Below are 21,438 nucleotides of genomic sequence, written 5' to 3'. Positions count from 1 at the left end.
AAAACATGTCTGCCTACTGTGTGATATCAGGTAGACTAGGGCAAAGGGAAAACAACAGATTAACATCAGATTACCACTAATCCAGGTAAACAATGAGCATAGTTTCCTAAGAGCTGCTAAACCTTATTTACTACTGCCTCGACATTGGGCCTTCATTTGGCTCAGACCAATAGCTGAACCTCAGGATAAATTCACTTATTATGCTTAGTTTATATATATATATATATATATATATATATATATATATATATATATATATATATATATATATATATATATATATATATATATATATATATATATATATATATATAGCTGCTTACTGTTTATTTTCTTAGCCCATTATTGAACCATTTGTTTTCTGCGATCTATTCTCAACCGTTTACAGAACATCCTCTCTCGTCCTCCGGTGGGTCGCGGTTTATCTCCACGCCTCCACATCTCTTCTGCCTATCAACCCGATGCTCAGACCGAGTGCATGACGTAATACACAGTCTGAAAGTGCAATGGCGATATTGGACAATAGTCATCGCGTTTGGATACCACATCTGTATCATGTGGCTCACGTTGACAAACACACATGGATTACTTCTACTAAATGAACGATGCTCTTGATGCAGGCTTGATGATCTACAGCCGGAGATTTTGCAGCGAGGGAAAAAAACATTGTACTGTTCCTCCGTTAGTGATGACAGTGTATGCTGATCGCCGGTGAGTTTAAAGTCAAGTAATGATCGCAATGCCGTGGTAAACATTTGTTATCTATTATTGTCTTGTGTTCGAAAGTCGGACTGTGCGTCTGTCCGAGGGGCGTGGCTGCAGGTTGGGTACCACTCCAGACCGATAGCTTAGCAACAGAGGCAAGAGGAAGAGACAATGGTTTGGCCATTTGTCGGCGGCGTACATTTTCCATGAAGTAGGCCATAGTAGAAGCCGTGTGAGCTGAGATAAGCCAGGTCAGAGATGATGTCATGTACACCACAAGGCACCGTGGAAGCGAAGACTGGATCCTCGAAATGTAAACAAAGGGATGCGGGCCTCCCAGCTGGCCTGTGATGAACAGGCTTTCCAAACGTCAGCGATCGCTTGTGAAATCCGATTTGAAACAGAGAGGGTTATTTCTGAGGTAAGGTTGTTATCACGATATTTGGAATTCACTGTCCAAGGAATACCATACAATTGTTTATTTTCGCTTAACTTTAGCTTCAGGAGGGTGATACTCAAGGGATAATTTGACCACAAAGCACCTTTTTAATGCTAAATAATGAAACATTTCTCGTAGAACATTTTTCTCTCCTAAGTGTGACCTCCTATGCCCCTTCCCTGCCAGGTGTGACGTGTGAACAGACACTATGGCCACGCAGGAACCGTCCCCCCCCTCGTCGATGGAGAACAACAAGCCAGGCTTTCCCAGGAAGATCCTGGCCAACAAGCTGGAAGACAAGCACCTCTGCAACTGTTGTCACAACATCCTCAGACGCCCCTACCAAGCCCAGTGTGGACATCGCTTCTGCTCCTATTGTTTCAATAGGACTGTCAGGTAACACGTGGGTTCATTGTGTTTTCAGGCTGTGTGTTTTTTGGATGAATTGTATTAATGTATGTTTTATAAATAATGTGTTTTGGTCGGCAGCAATGGACCTCAGAAATGCAACGCTTGCATTAAAGAAGAGATTTTTGAAGAGCCTACATCCATTTTGAAGCAAGGATGTGTGAGTACAAGTCATGTTACTGTTTACTCCGTTCAGTCATTGTGCGTGAAAACTAGACTGCATATAATGATACACATACTGATATAAAGAACAGTTAGGCCTACGACATGTGTTTGTGATGCTTACAAGAACGAAAAAACGGTTGCTTGTATTTTTGGGGTGGATATTTTTGTTGCTCTTCAATTGGATAGCCCTCGTCATCAACCTTAAATAGACGGCCTTTAGCAATAGAAACTGAACTTTAATGCCACAGAATTACATTGTTCAACCATATTTGAACAAAGCAGATTCCCTTTCTTCTTAATGCACTTAGAAGGCCAGAATTGTGGAGAGAGAGAGAGAGAGAGAGAGAGAGAGAGAGAGAGAGAGAGAGAGAGAGAGAGAGAGAGAGAGAGAGAGAGAGAGAGAGAGAGAGAGAGAGAGAGCCGGAGAGAGAGAGGCGGAGAGAGAAAGAGAGAGGGGGACACAAGAGAGAGAGAGAGAGAGAGAGGGGGAGAGAGACAGAAAGAGGGGGACACAAGAGAGAGAGAGAGAGAGAGAGAGAGAGAGAGAGAGGGAGAGAGGGGGAGAGAGACAGAAAGAGGGGGACACAAGAGAGAGAGAGAGAGAGAGAGAGAGAGAGAGAGAGAGAGAGAGAGAGAGAGAGAGAGAGAGAGAGAGAGAGAGAGAGAGAGAGAGAGAGAGAGAGAGAGAGGGTAAAAAGAGTAATTAAACATTATTTATTCCTTCAAGCAGAGAGAGAGAGAGACTTAGAAAATATACAACCCCTAAAATCGCTCAAACCTCCTGGTCTCGGACCAGATATTATCACAGTGTTTCATTCCCTAATAGCTGATGGATGGCTTTTGTTGTTCTTTATTTGCAGGCTTTTCCTGACAATGCTGCTCGGCGAGAGGTTGAAAACCTGTCAGCGGTCTGCATCCACGAGAGCTGCACCTGGACCGGCAGCATCAAGGAGTATGAGGTGGGCTGTCTTTCAAGATGTTATGATGTGTGTGTGTGTGTGTGTGTGTGTGTGTGTGTGTGTGTGTGTGTGTGTGTGTGTGTGTGTGTGTGTGTGTGTGTGTGTGTGTGTGTGTGTGTGTGTGTGTGTGTGTTTTGCCTATGCCAACACGTTTCTAAGTGTGTTATCGGCCTGCATGTGTTGTGCAGGTGAACCACGAAGGGAAGTGTGAGTTCATGATCATCCCGTGTCCGTCCTGTAAAGAGAGGGTCCGTCTCAGCGAGCAGGAGCGCCACAGCGAGCGAGAGTGTCCCGAGAGAACGCTGAACTGCAAGTACTGCAAGGAGCCCTTCCACTTCAAAAACATAAAGGTCTCACATGGATCCTCAGAACTAAAGTGGACCCCCACGTTTCAATCGAGATCAATATGAAGATATGTTGGTCCATCCATGTTAAATACAGATTCTGTTGCCTTTTTATCTTAGGCACATGATGAAATATGCCCAAAGTACCCGATGATCTGCGAAGGATGTGCCAAGAAGAAAATCCCCCGGGAAAAAGTAATGTCTCCGTTTCCTCATTTACAGAGAATATGTTTAGTAGCAGACTGGAACAGCCTTCCTGATAGTCTAACCACAACATGGCTTCTCTTTTCCTTTCTGTAGTACGTTGACCATATCAAGTTCTGCAGCAAATTCAGGACTCCATGTCGATTTCATGTCGTAGGCTGTGATATGTCCGTAAGTATTTGCGATAGTAGGTCAGAATCTATCACTGACTAGATTACAGATGCAAACACATGAATCTGTGTGTGTCCATTGCTGCCACCTGTCCTTCACCTGTTGACTTCCATGATGTTGTTCTCGCGGAGGTGGAGAAGGAGAAGATCCACGACCACGAGCGCGCCTGTGCCTACGAGCACCTCAACCTGCTGCTGCATTACATCATGGGCATGAAGGTGAGCATGGAGGGCCTCCAGCCGCAGGGGCTGGAGCTGGCCGGACACAAGCTGGTGGAGCTCCACCAGTCCCTCCGGGAGCTGGAGGCCAGAGTCTCCCTGCTCAGCCACACCCCGTCTGGGCCTCCCGTGCAGGGGGCTGCCTCGTCCTCGTCCTCTTCCTCGTCCTCCTCCGGCGCCGCCGCCGCCGCCTCCTCATCCGCCTGCAGCTCAGGAGCTCTGGCCTCCGCCTCCGCCCCGCCGCCCCACCCCTCCTCCGCCCTGGCCCCCGTCCTCACGGTGTCCACCTCCTTCACCCCACTGCCCAGCTCGGTGGGCGCGGCCCTGGAGCTGCAGCTGCACAGCGAGAAGACCAAGGTGGCGGAGCTGGGCCGCCGCTGCATTGACCTGGAGGTGAAGGCGGGCACCTTCGAGAACGTGGTGTGTGTCCTGAACCGGGAGGTGGAGCGCTTCGCCACCACCATGGAGGCCAGCAACCGGCAGCACCGGCTGGACCAGGACAAGATAGAGGCCCTGAGCAATAAGGTATATATATTAGGGGTGGGAATCACAGGGTACCTCACGATTCGATACGCCCGCGATACCGATAATATCGCGATTCAGCGATTCTGAGCAGGGAAATCTGATTAGAGCGCCTTAAATATTGATATTTGGGGCGATAGTTCCTGTCTAACTTTCAGGATTAAAGCATAGGAATGCTACTTTAATTCTTACATTTATTTTTTATTTTTTTAAATACAAAAACATTATGTCAATATTCGATTCTCGTATCACACGAAGAAGGACAACGATTTATCGCATAGATATTTTGTCCCACCCCTATAAGTATGTATGTATGTATGTATGTATGTATGTATGTATGTATGTATGTATGTATGTATGTATGTATGTATGTATGTATGTATGTATGTATGCATATATACTGTATATGTGTGTCTGTGTGTGTATGTGTATTTGTTTATATATATATATATATATATATATATATATATATATATATATATATATATATATATATTAGGGGTGTAACGGTACATTGAAGTTACGGTTCGGTTCATACCTCACCATCACGGTTCGATACGAGTTGGGCAATTCTTTTTTTATTGTGCATGACTCAGGTTGTACCACCTAGTGTCATACAATCTCTCCCATGAGATAGCTGCAGCAGCCTGAACTGTGTAATCTAAGATGTAAACAATAAGTACCCCACATGGTGAATAAAAAGACACCATGTGAAGTCATTTCTTTGGGCAAGTAGCCGTGTAATAAGCAGGATAATGTATAGAACGTCGCCGGTCATTATCGAAAATAAGCCCCTTCAGGGCGAAGCAAGACACACTTATTCTTCCTGATAATGACTGGCGTTCTATACATTATCCCTTGCATATAAATAGGTGATTCACAGACTCATTGAGACATGCAACGGCTATATTGATACTTCATCAGGGGCCGCCGCATGGAAGACTCATGATATCACAACTGACGTCCCAAAGATTTCGTAAGGGCTCTTAACCGGTGGTAAATGACGGGACCTTAACACATATATTAGCTACGGTCGTACGTCGGCGTTCTCATCGTCTGGCCTGGTGTCGTGTCTCAGGTCCGTCAGCTGGAGCGGACGGTGGGCCTGAAGGACCTCACCGTGGCCGAGATCGAGGGTCGACTCCGAGAGATGGCCGCCACCACCTTCGACGGCGTCTTTGTCTGGAGGATCTCAGACTTCACCAAGAAGAGACAGGATGCCATCGCGGGTCGCGCCCCCGCCATGTTCTCCCCTGGTAACCCTGACAAAACCCTGTGTTCCTTTTGGATTAAAGGGGTGATATCATGCGACTTTTCCCTTTGCTTTAGACTGTTTAATGACGTATGCATACATGCTTTACGTCTGCTATGCTACAAAAATCTAAGTCTGAGCCACGGGGAGTATTCGCACCCATCGAGAACTCAATATAGAATAATAATGGGTAAAAAAGCATGATACGGGATCTTAAAGATGAGTGAGTTTCAAGCTAAGAGGTCATTTTGTTAAGCCTTCCCCCCCTTCTGCCTCTTCTACTCTACAGCGTTCTACACCAGTAAGTACGGCTACAAGATGTGTCTGCGTATCTACCTGAACGGCGACGGGACCGGCCGCAGCAGCCACCTTTCCCTGTTCTTTGTGGTGATGAGAGGCCTGAGCGACGCGCTGCTCAAGTGGCCTTTCAACCAGAAGGTGAGACGCCGCTAGGCTAGCGTTAGCACTGGGAATAAGTGCTGGATCAAAGAGTGTTAGAGAAAGACTTGGCCTGAAGTAGTGACAGAGAATAATGCATTGACCACGCCTATCCAAAAGGAGGAAACCTGACACATTTACAGTCAAACATAATTTACATTTGCCCTTTGGATACGGCCAGTCTGGAAAAGTGTTAAACAGGAAGTAGTAGACCTTTCTTGTCTTCCCCCATTTCAAAAAGAGAATGTGGGGCCGACCCCCCCCTGTAACGGATGACCTCCCCCCTCTCCCCCTACCAGGTGACCCTGATGCTGCTGGACCAGAGCAACAGGGAGCACATCATCGACGCCTTCCGGCCCGACGTCACCTCCTCGTCCTTCCAGCGGCCCGTGAGTGAGATGAACATCGCCAGCGGCTGCCCCCTCTTCTGCCCGCTCGCCAAGCTGGACTCCAAGAACTCCTACATCCGCGACGACACCATCTTCATCAAGGCCATCGTGGACCTCACGGGCCTCTAGGGGCCCCCGGGGCCCTTGTTCCGGTTGTTTCTTGAGGGTTCACACACGTTGTCCGAACGTATGCTGGGCCTGGCGTTGGAAGGGCTTTTATTTTGAAAGGGCCCCCGGGCGTTGGTGTTGGGGGGGCAGGATGGTTCCTCAGGGAGAACCGGTTCACCTTACTGTACATTTTCCTGCATTTTCCTGCGTTATCCGTCGCGATGAGGGTGATGGTGAAAAGGCTAGGCTGATCATTGACCGGGTGGGGGGGGAGTAGAGCTTAATATAGACATGTCTAGTGGGTGGAACCAATTAGGAGACGGATATAGCATGTTTTTACTTCCTGCTTCGAGAGAACTTAGTCCTCTTGGTGACCGTGGCTTGGTTTGGATTGGCTGATGCAATACAGCCGTGTCTTACATTATATAACAGATACTCATTGGTGTGATGTCATGTAGTTGTAGAGAGGCCGCGGGTTGCTTGTGATTTAGAGTGTGATGTCATGATAGTGTGAGAGGTGTGAGGCTGCTTCTGAGTTAGGGTGTGATGTCATGATGGTGTGAATGATGTTAGGGTGTTTGTGAGTTAGGGTGTGATGTCATGATTGTGCGAACATGGTTAGGGTGCTTGTGAGTTAGGGTGTGATGTCATGACTCTGTGAATGTTGTTAGGGTGCGATGTCATGACTGTGAATGTTGTTAGGGTGCTTGTGAGTTAGGGTGTGATGTCATGACTGTGTGAATGTTGTTAGGGTGCGTGTGAGTTAGGGTGTGATGGCATGGCGGTGTAGCGAGTCAGCGGGCAGCTTGTGAGTTAGGGCGTGGCGTGCACAATATTTGCTTTTTTTCTTGCCAAACTGGTACTGTCAATATTGTGAGCTTCTTGATGCTACTGTTGAGTAAATTTGCATAGACAAACGTGGAGTTATGTTATGAATACAATTATAGGCAAATTAATTGCCTCTTTGCGCAAAGTGCATGCAGCTATATTTAATTGCCCTTTTTTTTTTAACTCATACAAATCTATTTCCTTAATTTCTTTCCACTGAGCGGCGCGAAGCGAACTCCGGGCTTCGAGGTCGCCATCGTTGGTGAAACTCGCCATCCGTAATGGTGGACATTGCCTGCGTGTCGGATCCAGGCATCATAACAACACAACACATACACACATGCATACCGCGCACACACATCCATGTTAAATAGCGTTAGCGTTTGTGTGACCAATAGGGGTTGACGGTTTTGATTGGTGTTTCGGTACATCTGTGGAAGATACAGTGGAGTTATCAGGGAGTCAGGGAAACTTGCCAATCAAGCACCATGTGTGTCCCGCTAGAGTCCGGTCTGGACGAGGGCCCGCATGCAGACCTTCCCACCCACCCCCCCCACCCCCACCCCACCCCTGCACCACGGGGATGTGCCCTTAGGGCCCGTCCCAACACCCCCCTCCCCCCTCCCCCCGCCACTGGAGGTTCAACACAGATTCCATGAAACTAAAGCAAAATCATTTTTCGTTCCTCGTTTTAATTGATTTTTGCCGTCCATATAAATTGCATATAGTGTTTTTTTTTTTTTTGTCTTTCTCTTAAGCTAGAGTACAGATGTGAATCAATCATACAATCATTGTCGTTGTAGGGAACATTGAAAGGAGGCTGAAAGTGTTTGTTGAAGCGTTATTTAACGAAGATGGATGTTTGATGCAGCTCCCCCCTCCCCTCCCCCCAAAAAAGACACCTCATAACCTTGTTTTTATTTTAAATCAAAGTCGACGTACCATTGAATTTGTTAGACAAACCCCACGAATCACAGCGGAAAAAGGCTACAGCTTTATTAAATGTGATTTTTTTTTCCTTTTCTATCCGGAGATATCAGACGCTTTGCATATTTTACGATTGTGCCTCCCAGGAGCTTGCTAGCCCTGGCAGCGAGGCCTCCTCTCGGCCTGTTCTGAAACCACTCTTGGTCTGCATTGAGGCCCCTCTGTGCATGGGAGGCCTCAATTCATGTTCACTATGGAGGTTCACGTCGGTTTGCTTCGTAGGCCCGCGGCGAACACTTTTATTTGTATTCGTTTGGATGGAGATAACCATAGTAATGCTATTATGTTATATCTTGCTCTGCGTCCGTTCTATAGGGATATAAGCAGATGCATATATTTTATATATATATATATATAAATATATATATTCATAACAATTTATAAATATGTATCTTTCATAACATAATGTTGAACTATTCTAAATACTAACATTAGTAAACAGTACGTGTTCTAATATTCATAGTATTACTAAATACCTTAATGATTCTATATCTATATACCAACTTTTTGTTTGTCAAGATGGTTTGAACAGGCCAGGACAAAGTCAGGATTATTTGCTTCTCAAATTAGCATATTTTTTTCTGTTACATTTGGACTATTATGGCACCCTTTCTTGAAGACTTTACGAAGGTCATTATATGAACAGTAGCCTACACTGCTTGGAAAAAAGAGGCGGGAAAACAGAGTAAAACGTTGAAGCTAAAATATAGAAGCTAGCTTTGCATAGGCGTAACCCAGAGCTCAGATGATGTTAACGCTGTGGTTGATTTAAGGTTATGATGTTGATTTTACAAACAGTGCTGTAGAAATGGATTCAGATCCACGACATAGGCCTACAGAGCTGGTGTTACTATTATTGTGTGCATGAAATAAGCAGAATGACTTAATTTTTTTTTTTAACACGTATTGTATTGTGCCAAAATCAGATGATACCTCCATACTAACAATGTTGTATTGCAAGCTGTAATTTATATTCTATGCTAAGACATGGTGCCAAATATAATAGAAAAGTATGTGTGCGTGTGCTTGGTGTTAGGATGTGTGAGGAACATGTTTTGTGTGCGTGTGCCTGCGCGTTTAGTGTGTGTGTGTGTGTGTGTGTGTGTGTGTGTGTGTGTGTGTGTGTGTGTGTGTGTGTGTGTGTGTGTGTGTGTGTGTGTGTGTGTGTGTGTGTGTGTGTGTGTGTGTGTGTGTGTGTGTTTGCTTGGTGTCTGTGTTTTACATTTCAACTTGATGCATGGGTCAATTATTCAACCACGGACGGAGATTTCGGTATCATTAAATATTTAATATTAAGCTACTCCACTAAATATAGACCCTGTTGAGGTTTTGAATGTAAGCTGTCGTTCCGTGGTTCTTTATTTACTCGCTGATGAAACCGTCAACCACGTCTCTAATGTGATGCAGTTGTGTTTGACAATTGGACTCGTCATTGTGCACTTTGTACTTGTTCCTTCTCCAAACAGGGTAATGTTTTGTGATTTGTACACCTTGAAATCAGAGCCATATACATTCTGATGTCTTTCATTAGTGTACCGTGCTACGAGTACATGCCGTATATGAAATAAAGCTACATTTGTCATCTCGTAGCCTTGTTTGTGTTCACTTGATGTGAAGTGGAGGCCCCCAACTGGCCATCATGGGAAGTTCTACAAGATATCTGAGGAGGGCGCCAAAGATCACTAATAGAGAGAGTTACAAATTGACTGAAAAATGTTTCTGATGTTTTGCCACAAGAATCTATGGTTTAACAGTTTTTATGGAGAAAGATATTTCCCCCTACCAAAGGCATTAACAAGCAAATCTAACAAGTGGGACTTGGATATGATTCCCATTGTGCTTCTTCTGCCCTGCTGGATGTGACAGATGAACCGAAAAGTGGAAAGTAAATGCACACTGCAGAATTCCAGAGCAGTCCTTTATTTTCTTTTGTTTTGGGGCAAATCAACCAAAATTGATCCAAAGTGCAAGGAAATATGTCCCTCTGGTCCTGACTGCTTTATTTCCTGGAGATGAACACTGAGCTGGCGTCCAGTTTTCAGTCAGGGGGAGACACCTGAACAAACTGAAATCTTGGTCAGAGATGAAAGGCCGTTTGTTTCTCTGATCCATCCACAGAATAGTTTGTCCATCAATACTTCACGTATGTGAACGCATTGAATCGCTATATGCTCCCTCTTTGACGTCGCGTCATGCCTTGCTTAGGGTTTCCATCCTTTATTTTAAGCATTTATTCAGCAGGTGATGTTATCATCCAAGTCTGGAGACTCTTGCTTTATTTGAAGGGTTTTTATATCCATACATAAAAACATGAGAGTAACGATCGGGGTCTCATAGAGAGAGGGCCACTACTAGCCTACTCTGGAACCAAACATTGTGCAGAAGTTTCCAGAGACCAAACAGTGTGTGATTTAGGGTTCTGGCTGGTTTAATAGGCCTATGCGTGAAACCGAAAATGCATGCATGCGATAAGGATCACGTAACACAGACAGGACCTAGTGGCATTGTAAAACATTAGCAACCTAAAAACAGAGGGGTAAGCAGAAACTGTATTTAGATAGTCCACTTCATAACCTTTGCGTAATCTGTAAGGTCCCTAGCAACTGCCTCTCGTCGATTGTCAAACAAAGCTACTTGTTTGTGTTGCGGGAGCTGGCCGCATCGGACGCCAGATGCTGGGAAAAACAAGCAGTGTCTTACTGTTCAATGAATCCAACTGCACAGAACCTATCTTTATCCCAAACCTAAACAGATCAGCCATCTCATCCCTAAGCTTAACCATTCAATGGTCTGAATTGTTTATTCCGATTATTTTTGCAAAACATGGATTGCAGGACGATGATTCCGTGACTATTTTCCTTTCTCAGCAAGGGATCATTCTTCCCTCTTAAATTTATTTTGAGATGCATATCTACTGTTGTACCAAGCACACACTCAACTCATTCCCCCCATGCAGACGGGCCAGGTTACGAGGTGTCATGCTTTTTGAAGATGACATTTTGTCTTTGGGGGAAAGTGGTAGCACTGAGACATTTGACCCACCTCAGGGCCCATTGTAGCACAGTAGTGTACCTCCTCCACAGGAGACCGCTGAAAGTGTGTCGGATTTAGCGGCATCTACAAGGAGGTTCAGATTGCAACCAAATGTGTTAGGTGACCGTAGGTCAAAGAAACATTAGTTTAAATCACACCAATCACAAACTAGCCTATGGTTAAATCAGTTTAACCAATCACAGTCAAGTATCTCATGGTCATAGCCACCATGGTCACTGTTAATGCAGTGTAGGTCTTGGCGGAGTTGGGTCTCCTTAATAGCCGTTACGTTTCTCCACACACCCATAGTGGTAAACTACATGCATTGCAGTACGTGCATATAGGTCGCTTTTTATTACAGGATGGTGTGCTGTTGTATCACAACAGTTTTGGTTTGGATACCAACATTTTCCGAAATGTGTCCGCCTACTTGTAGCTATCAAACAAGGAAACAACCTCCAAAACAGACAAACATTGAAGTATTAAAGATTGCATACCAATGTATCATCATCCGCAAACTGCCATTCGCTACACTATTTTACACCAGGATTAAAAATTGTGGGAAACTCGTATAATCCTCCAAACAGATGAAGAAGGACTGAGCATGAGGTCGTCTTCTCTGTCTGTATGAGGTGTTAGGGTTAGGTTTAGTTTGTCAAAGAGACGATTTGGCTTCGCACACACTTACACATCACTATGTGTGGAGCTCCCCCTGGATAGTTGATTTGGGTGCTGGCGTTCGAGATAGGGTTAAGCCTCTAGGACCCTTCTAATGACATGGTTTGGATTTGTAGAGCTCTGTCTTGCCAGCAGGTGATTTGGATGTGAGAGAGGGTTAAGCTTCTCAGACAAAAAGTACAACACAACAGTGTGTGAACATTTCATATACAACATCGCTCATTATAACGCTCCTGCACAACGACTGTGAAACAAAGATGAATCTGAAATTAGTCTAGCCATCGGGATGACATGATCCCCTCCTTCCTAATACTCTAAAGGTGCGTTCACACCATTTCCGGAGCTCTATAACATATATATATATATATATGTATATATATATATATATATATATATATACATATATAATATCATACCTATATAATATAATATCAGGGCCAAAAGCTGTGTGCTCCTCCGGATGACAGGGCCTATTATGAATCCTAAACGACTGAGTCGGGTTCAACGTCTCTGGTACTTCCACAACAAGTAAAGACTGGTATGGCGGCTATGGTTGAGAATGTATTGCCGTAAGGAAACTTTGGCGTTCACAAGATGAAGCCCCTCCATCTAACTCAGGCGAACACTTGAAAGCACGGTTAGCCCAAAACTTGTTCTCTCTAGAGCCACCACTACAGAGACGACCATTCTTATGATACGAAGACACAGGGCTCATTCTTATGATAGGCCTACAAAGATACAGCGCTTCTTATTTTCATGGTAAATGTATGAATTTATTAAAACATGGATATTATATTCCATCATAGGCCACTGAACTTCTACCCACTACATCTTTAACTTCATGTGAATGTGTAATCCGTGAGCATCGTGCGTCACGTTGACTCTGGCTCTCAGACATGAATCAGCTGTGTTGCGGTCACCAGTTAGGCTTTAAAAGAATGACTTCTATGTCAACACGGCTGCACTCATCCTACAGCAAACAGCAGCTACCATACTGCAGACTAAACACAGGGATAATTAATGGAGGTCGACTCATGCGACAACAGCTTTGAGACGATTCATGGGGTGCAATTTAGAAAGAGTTAAATATCAAAGGTTTAGGGATTAAATACCAAAGACATTTGATCACTTGAATCACTGACTAGTCCATTGAGCTGCTTCAATAGTCTAGATATATCATTCCTATGTACAGATAATTATGTGTTAAATGCGTTCTCTAATCATTATTAGTGTTCATATTATAAAGATGAATGGCTGTCTTCTTTTTTTCTTTATCGTTTTGAACCAATCAAACATTAAATGTCCTTCCTCTAGTTGTGTTTTGTTGTTATTGAAAACTATGAGGCATCCACGTTTAATCTCTTACATGTGTATGTATGTGTATATTAATACGCATATTCGCATTATGTTCAGTTTGTATGTGCATGTGTGCAGTAATACAAGGGGTCCACATGGAAGCACACAGGCCGCACACAATATATATAATATAATGATGTTATAAGTAGGCTATGACATAATTATGCTCCTGATATATGTCATATAATATTAATTTGAGGGTTATTGAAATTAAAAGGTCAGCCAGGCTGTTTTTAAATATTTGATTTCCTACAATATGTTATAAAGTATTGGCCATCCACTATGCATCTCAGTTAAGAGTATCAGCCTCGAGTCTCGAGTCCAACACCTCATGGTTAATTCATGCTGACCTTGTTATGAGAACAAACAGCATGCAAAATGCATGCGTGAAAAAATGGGTCAGGACAAGCTCACTTTTCTTCAGGCCATTAAATGTATACATTTAAATCGACCTATTAATAATAATTATAAAACATTAAACTTGGTACAGATTTAAGTCTTAATAATAATAATATCAATGATAATACATTAAATCTCTGATGCTCTTTTCATTGGGACCAATCTCTACAGACAGTAGAAACCCTGCCAAAGTGTAGGGAAGAGGACAGAAGAGGTCACCCCGGGAAGCATTACTGAATTCATGTCCTTATCCCCGCTGTCCTTAAGCCGCAATGCATAGTCCTTTTGTCCAACACATGTTGAGTCCTGCTCCCCACAACTCCCTTCATCAGTGCAGACACAGGTAGTGTCTGCACTGATAGAAAGTGTGTGGTTCCTCACCGTGTGTACACATCTTTCCTCAGGGCTTACTCTGAAGCACCGCAGGGGGTACAGATGATGTCATGAGATTCCATAGAACGTTGTAATGCTCCTTCCGTGCTCAGGGAACAGGAAGCTTCTCTCAGTGCCTTGTTTGAAAAGTTGTGGTCGGAGCACTCTGATAAATATTGATCGTGAAGGGCTTTCGGATGACGACTCGAACCTAAGAATGTGCGGATGAGTATGAAGGGCACGACTTCAATGGGGTGTCTCTGTTTTTCTACAGGTTGTTCCTGAAACCTCTATTCAAAATTAAATAAATTAATGGTATATTAAATAATGTGTCATCAAGTTTAAGGAAATATAATGAAATGTTTATAAAATACCACTGACGCATTGTGAAAAGCAATGGAATCCAGACCAAAGATGTGACACTGGAGTGGTGGCCATGGTAACGCTCTACCGTTGTGCGCAGTGGAGTCCAGGTACGTTGATGAATCACACCGAGCTGGAGTGGAAGAGCTCGTCTGCATCTCTTCAAGGGCCTGTTGTTGGCAGGCGTTCACTCTGGGATTAAGGGTGATCCCTGGCTACTTTCTCAGAATATTTAGACTACAAAGTTCTAGAGTTCTTTGTTGAACTCCAGAACTACACCAGGGATACGAGAAATAGAGCAGATTGAGTCCGATTCATCACAGTTACTGTAACAAAGAACTCTGGTAGAAGGCTTTGATATCCCAGTATGAAATTAAACACTTTGAAATGTCAGTGTTTTTTAACAAAGGCATTTCTTTAAACACAAAAATATCAATCCAGCCGAACATTTAAGGTACTAACGATGGTGTAGAAGTACAGGTTATAACTCAGCAGGCTATTTTCAAGTTTATAGAAAGCCTTCTCGTCCATTGAGTTTTAATGTATGATGTGCTTCCTATAGGCCTACTAGCCTTTACTCATATTATTGACTAATGGCTTGCTGAACAGTCACAGTTAGTGCTGGAATGAGGTCATTCCCTGAGGTCTTATATCAGTATATCAATATATAATTAAAGAGAGGAAACAGACATGCTGTTATTTTTCAAACACTCCCCCCTCCCCCTTCAATTTAACAACCACAAGCTACGTGAACAATTAAAAAAATGAACACATGATAAAAAAATATATATACAGATAATTATATAAATTTTTAAACATCTGTGTGGTGATCTTAAGAACCTTTTGTAATAATTTAACCTATAAGAAACTTTTTAATATTTCTGGAAGTGTACTTAGAGGAATCTCTTGTATTTATTAATTCATGCTAATTAATCTAGGAGAGATATTTGGGGTAATGTATATTCAAAGAGAAGCCATATCAATTTACATTTAGGGCATTTAGTAGACGCTTTTATCCAAAGTGACTTACAATAAGTTAATTTGACGGTAGGAGAAACAACGATATATTGTTGTCGGTACAGTAGAGATGTTCATAGAAACAAGTGCCAATTAATTACAATCGCTGGTTCACCCATTCCCTGTATACAACAAAGATAGCTAGAATAAGATGCATCACGACCAAGTACTATTTTATTTCATTTTATTTGCATCTCCCTAACGATGAGTTGGGTTTAAAATTGTGTTGATCTACAACCTATTCTTGAAATACGATCTGGTTGGCCGACATAAGTATCATAGATTGATGAGTCAGAAGCTGCTACTAGAAACACATGTTTGGGTCTTAGTGTGGATCTGCAAGAAAGTAATTAAAGGGGCCTGATGGATGTAAGATTGCCCTAGGTCAACCACATCAATCTGATTTATTTTAACCACAGAATTTCAAACCGGTAGTTAACCGTAGCCCTCAAACAAAGCACCTCATAGTTTAAGTGTTTAAGTGTTTAAGTGTTGAAATAACCGTCTCCTCTGATTGTGAACGAGGTAAATCCCAAGGCTTTTCATTGGTTCTCTACGGAGGACTTAGGGTGACCTCATAACAAAACACATTAAAGAAGGAAAGGAAGTATCTTAATATAACCTCTGACCTCTCAGCCAAGTTCAAACACTTTATGACTCGTCTCGCACAGAGCATTATAGAGGAACCTTTCTCCTTGACAACAACTTCAGAGACTGATGGTCCTCCTGGTCAGCTGGGTCCTGCATGGCTACGGAGGCCAGCCTAAATCCAGACATAGGGCTCTAGATATAGGGCCCCAGATATAGGGCTCTAGATATAGAGCCCCCAATATAGGGCTCAAGATATAGGCCTCTGGATATAGGGCTCCAGACATAGGCCTCTGGTCTGGATATAGGGCCCCAGATATAGGGCTCTAGATATAGGGCCCCAGATATAGGGCTCTAGATAAAGGGCTCCAGCTATAGGGCTCCAGCTTCAGAGCTTGGTGCTGTTCACCAGCTTCCTCCATTGAATACAGAAATAACCAACAGATGTACAGGTTACATTTACACATGAAGAGTAAAATATCTGTAAGTCTTATTTATCGGCTCATTCTTCTGTATTTGGACATCAGCATGCTTTCAAAGTTTAATCATGGTCGAGTACATACATATCTTTTCTATCACTAGAAGTATTTATTCCTATTTCTTCTTGCCTATAAATAAATTAAAGATGGAGAACGTCTTCAATACAAGAACGTCTTCCTCAATCATAAAATCGAATTCAACACAATTTTAGAGATATCTGTGAAGCTGTGAGCTCAGCCAGTGTTTGGTTTCAATAATTATTATGAGCGCCTGAATATTGTTTGAATTTTACCCAAAGTTAATTTAGAAGCAAGATCAAATCAATGTTGCATTGTGTTAATCCATTGGATTAGAACCCCAATCTGAAAAAAGAGGTTTGCGTTGCATTTCTTCCAAACAGCAATCTGAATGTTTGTAACGTTCCTGTTCCTGATGGAATAGAGAGCCCCTGACCACTCAGACCAGCAAGCTCTCAGCGCTGACATGAGCCTGACACCATGGCTCTGACCGCCCATGTCTGGACGCTCTGACCTAATTTAATCATCCCATAGATTATATCAGTATTGATTCCTGGTTCCTTCGCTTTGCTGGCTCGGCTCAGCACCCGACGACGGACCCCGGACCCCCCATCCCCCGATGGGCCAGCCATGACGGTCAGCTTTACACATTCTGCTCATGCCCACACACAAAGTTTCAGCTCTGTCCACTGTGGATTTATCCTTTGAACCACAGAGAGACACTGAACCACAGCACCTGGGGCCCTCTCTCCATGAGGGCAGTGGACAGTTCACCCCGGCCCGGATGTTTCCACAGCTCCTACGTGTGTGAGGCTCCTGGCGTGGCCGTCTGAATGTGGGACGCTTCCTGACAGTTCCTATGACTGCAGGAAACGACCGCGGTGGACTCTCCAGACATCCTTGATACAGTAAGTAGATTTACATCTTATTCTTGACCAGAAAGGATGGGAGTTTCCTTCTTTTACTTACATGCACCCTGGCATATCTGAGTAATTCTACAACTGGGATAATAATTAGAGAGAGAGAGAGAAAGTGCGAGCAAGAGAGAGAGAGAGAGCAAGAGTGAAAGAGAGAGAGAGGGAGTGAGAGAGAGAGAGAGAGAGAGAGAGAGAGAGAGAGAGAGAGAGAGAGAGACAGAGAGAGAGAGAGAGAGAGAGAGAGAGAGAGAGAGAGAGAGAGAGAGAGAGAGAGAGAGAAAGAGAGAGGGAGAGGGGGAGAGCCGGAGAGAGACAGAGATAGGGGGACACAAGAGAGAGAGAGAGAGAGAGAGAGAGAGAGAGAGAGAGAGAGAGAGAGAGAGAGAGAGAGAGAGAGAGAGAGAGAGAGAGAGAGAGAGAGAGAGAAAGAGAGGGAGAGGGGGAGAGCCGGAGAGAGACAGAGAGAGGGGGACACAAGAGAGAGAGAGAGAGAGAGAGAGAGAGAGAGAGAGAGAGAGAGAGAGAGAGAGAGGGAGAGGGGGAGAGGGGGAGAGAGACAGAAAGAGAGAGAGAGAGAGAAAGAGAGAGAGAGAGAGAGAGAGAGAGAGAGAGAGAGAGAGAGAGAGAGAGAGAGAGAGAGAGAGAGAGAGAGAGAGAGAGAGAGAGAGAGGGGGTAAAAAGAGTAATTAAACATTATTTATTTCTTCAAGCAAAACAAATGAGTCCGTCCTTCATGTCTGCAGTCTCTGTTACTCTCCATTCCATCCTTCATTCTCCACTATTTGAGGGGCTGCAGTCGCAGTCTGAGGCAAAAAATAAATGGCTGACATAATGGACCTGTCTGAACAATTAGTATACAACCCACACAATTGAAATGCTAAATACAGATTAGAAAGAAAAATATCCAAAAATGAATTAACAGGGAAGTGTACACCCGACCACACAACACAATACAACCCAAGTCCAACTCCAAATTAGACTATCTCGCGTATAAGTGTAAATTACTGAAAGAATTTTCTTCTTTCTGATTTTCACATACAAACTTGATATCATATTACGCATTTTACATTACATTTACATTTAGGGCATTTAGCAGACGCTTTTATCCAAAGCGACTTACAATAAGTACATTTGTCATAAGAAGTGCAACAATATAGCCTATCGCTGTCGGTACAGAAAGGATGTTCATAGAATCAAGTGCAAGCACAAAGATCGCTAGGCTAACCAATTCCTCGTGTTACAGCAATGATAGCAGCTACTGCAGTTGCTACACAGTTAAGTACTATAATACAATACAATACAACACAATACAATACAGTGTACAATGGTGGCCAGAAGGGGGAGGGTGGCTATGCAGAGTCGAGGTGGACTCTGAACAGGTGAGTCTTGAGTCTTTTTCGGAAGATAGTGAGCAACTCTGCGGTCCTGAGAACGGCAGGGAGCTCGTTCCACCACTGAGGTCCCAAAACCGAGAAAAGTTGTGACTTTGCTGAACGGCCTTTGCTAGCTCTTAGCGATGGCGGTACCAGACGTCCAGCTGAGGTAGTTGAGCGGAGGGATCGAGCTGGGGTGTGTGGCTTTAGCAATGATTGGAGGTAGGCAGGGGCAGTTTCATCGACTGCCTTGTATGCCAGGACCATCGAGACACACATAGTTTTGTTGCATTATCTCTTCTTTTAAAAATCTTCAATTTGGAAGGGCTAGCATTGGAACTAGCCTCTAGCGACAATGTCTGATTGTGCATGGTCAAGTCTAGCATACGTTCCAGTGAATAAATCAGTGGTCTTGAAGTGCTCATGGCCCCGGGCCGCCACACGCATCATGGGAAGCTCGGCGATGATGAACAGATCCGGAAACCCCCCCCCCGGGCTCCACATTCGAAGGTTAGGTTGGCATAGTAACAGATTGTTTTGGTTGCATTAGGATTCAGAGTGTTATAAGTGTTTGGAGAGAGCAGACATGTGTTTAGGGGCAGGATGATTATTAAGAGCCTCATTGTTTGTTTCACAGCAGGCATTGGTTTACACCATTTGGGATACATTATTCATGAGAAGGATGTTAAACTTTATGTGTGTAGCGTGTTCAGAAAACACGTTTTCAAAGTGCTACAACGTTCACACGAAACAGCTATTAGGCTACTTTAATATCTGCTCGAATAAATCTACTCTATTAAATATCTGCGTTAATACAATCATTCCCAGTTTACTGTACAGAGCCATCACCAAACGACCCAGAATCTGTGTAGAACCAAGTTCAACATTTATAGGAAGCATACAAAAGACAAATTCAACATGTTGGGAAAGAACAATTCTTCATACATTCATAATAGCATAAACATTTTCCTTTATGCGTAAGAATATATGTTTAACTGAAACCATAAATCACCAAAAAAGAGCTGTTTTTAGGTTAGAAACATCTATTTTTCAGCACTAGTTAATGATAATACTTTGTAAAACTACGTTGTATTTTGTACGTACTGGAGACCAGTCTCCTGCATGAGACGTTTTTGCCACATCTTTACAGCTGCAAGCCAGAATCCATTTAGGCTATTTTATAACAGAGGCAGGAGCCCAGTGATTTTTACTGCCTATCTCCTCCATGTTGGCTAATGAGTGGCTAATGGTTACGTCTGAGTCCGCCTCAGATAGTTAGAGGCGGCGGCCCAGACGGTTGGCTTTCAATCTGAAAGGGTTCATTCTTGTAGGATAAGTGACATGTGGTCCGTGCCGGAGTGTATAGCACGCTCAGCCTGCATCGCAGACATCCTCCTTCCTTTGTCAGTGACCGGGGATATGGTTGTCAGCCACATCTCACTGCACAGAGGACAAATAAAAGGTGTTGATTGCTTCAACATTGTGCAATGCATTTTCTCTATCGTTCATCATTTGCTTTGATTGACAACATACAATATCCTGAATGCTTTTGCATTTGTGTTTGCCTTCACAAAATACTCCTAGAATCTCAGACAAATGTGTCTGGGTTTAAAGGTATTCTTATCTGTTTAAGATATTAACTCCAAGAGCAGCTGTTCAAATCTGTTGAGCATGCATCTTTAGCGTTTTCGTAACCTCTGGCACTTTGTGTTGTATATCCTGACTGATTTCAAGTGAGCTACTTTCTGGGCAGTGGTGATGTGATTAGCACACAGAGGAGATAGAGGGTCCCTCTGTATAGGCATGCAGCGACGAAGCAATGAGGTCATTTTCCTACGAACAGACAAACAGCATCTAACACTGACTATCAATCACCATGCTAACACTCTGGACCTTTTTTCCTCCATAACAATGAGGTATTGAGTGTTTCACGTAGACTGTGTGTGCTGGGTCACATCCTAAAGGAGGAGATCTATATGCAGACTTTGTGGAGAGGCTCGGTTTGTCGCTCTCAGTAAGATTCCTTTAAACAATGGCTTATACTCTTTTGTCCTGTTTTTGTTTATGTTTGTTTTTATGCTTGCCATATCCCCTTCGACTAAATATTTAGCTTGTTGTCCGGGGTAGTGTTTTCTACCTTAGTGGTAAACAAACACAACCACAGGCGAGGAATGTCCTGCTTTTACACAGGAAAACGTACCTGAAGTTCACCAGATGTCAATGGGTAAATATGTGCATAGCAACATGAATAATAATGACATTTATTCAGAGAATATTAGCATAAAGTATCATGATCTGTCAGTTGATTTGTATTTCTGTTGCTTTAGGGGTCATTAAACATACAGTTCATAGCTCATTTATTTATTTAAAGAACATTCTTTAAAGGGTTATTGAGGATTAAACTAGTACTAAATTTAGAGTATTTAATGGCTGTTAGCAATCAAGCCTGTATATATATTATTATATATATATATTAGAGCTGTCAGTTAAACGATTAACGCAAATTATTATTTTTTGAAAAAAAACAAAAAACAAAGAAGCAGTAGCCTGACTGCTATGTTCAAGGCATATCTTTGTATGTTCATCGTTAAATTGCATTATAGGCTTTTTTTTTGTACCGTCCTGTTTGATCAGTATATGCCAATGTTTTTATCAATAAAAAAACATTTGCACAAGGCAAGCCGATGCACTTCTCCATGTTGATAAGA

The 21,438-nt window shown here is 43.2% G+C and overlaps 1 protein-coding gene across 2 annotated transcripts; it reads left to right on the top strand.

Moving 5' to 3' along the window:
• The first annotated feature begins 394 nt into the window (after positions 1-394).
• LOC115542489 (TNF receptor-associated factor 2) lies at positions 395-9,726 on the top strand. 2 transcript variants are annotated; one of them, XM_030354764.1, is made up of 11 exons: positions 395-711; positions 1,331-1,540; positions 1,634-1,712; positions 2,578-2,676; positions 2,865-3,026; positions 3,141-3,215; positions 3,321-3,395; positions 3,527-4,138; positions 5,214-5,391; positions 5,677-5,825; positions 6,125-9,726. In XM_030354764.1, exons 2-11 carry the CDS (start codon positions 1,353-1,355, stop codon positions 6,341-6,343), a joined length of 1,836 nt encoding a protein of 611 aa, XP_030210624.1. In that variant the 5' UTR covers positions 395-711; positions 1,331-1,352; the 3' UTR covers positions 6,344-9,726. The 2 variants fall into 2 exon arrangements, with proteins under 2 accessions (XP_030210624.1, XP_030210625.1); XM_030354765.1 differs by lacking the exon at positions 395-711 and adding an exon at positions 718-1,126.
• The last annotated feature ends 11,712 nt before the right edge of the window (positions 9,727-21,438 follow it).

This window comes from Gadus morhua, chromosome 4 (genome assembly GCF_902167405.1).
Source record: "Gadus morhua chromosome 4, gadMor3.0, whole genome shotgun sequence".
NCBI lineage: Eukaryota > Metazoa > Chordata > Actinopteri > Gadiformes > Gadidae > Gadus > Gadus morhua.
This window is presented reverse-complemented; position numbering and strand designations above follow the sequence as displayed.

Coding starts and splice junctions, on each gene's coding strand:
- LOC115542489 (XM_030354764.1), top strand. CDS start 1,353: ATGGCCACGCAGGAACCGTCCCCCCCCTCGTCGATGGAGAACAACAAG. Junction 1,713..2,577: donor CCATTTTGAAGCAAGGATGT/GTGAGTACAAGT, acceptor CTTTATTTGCAG/GCTTTTCCTGACAATGCTGC. Junction 5,826..6,124: donor AGTGGCCTTTCAACCAGAAG/GTGAGACGCCGC, acceptor TCCCCCTACCAG/GTGACCCTGATGCTGCTGGA.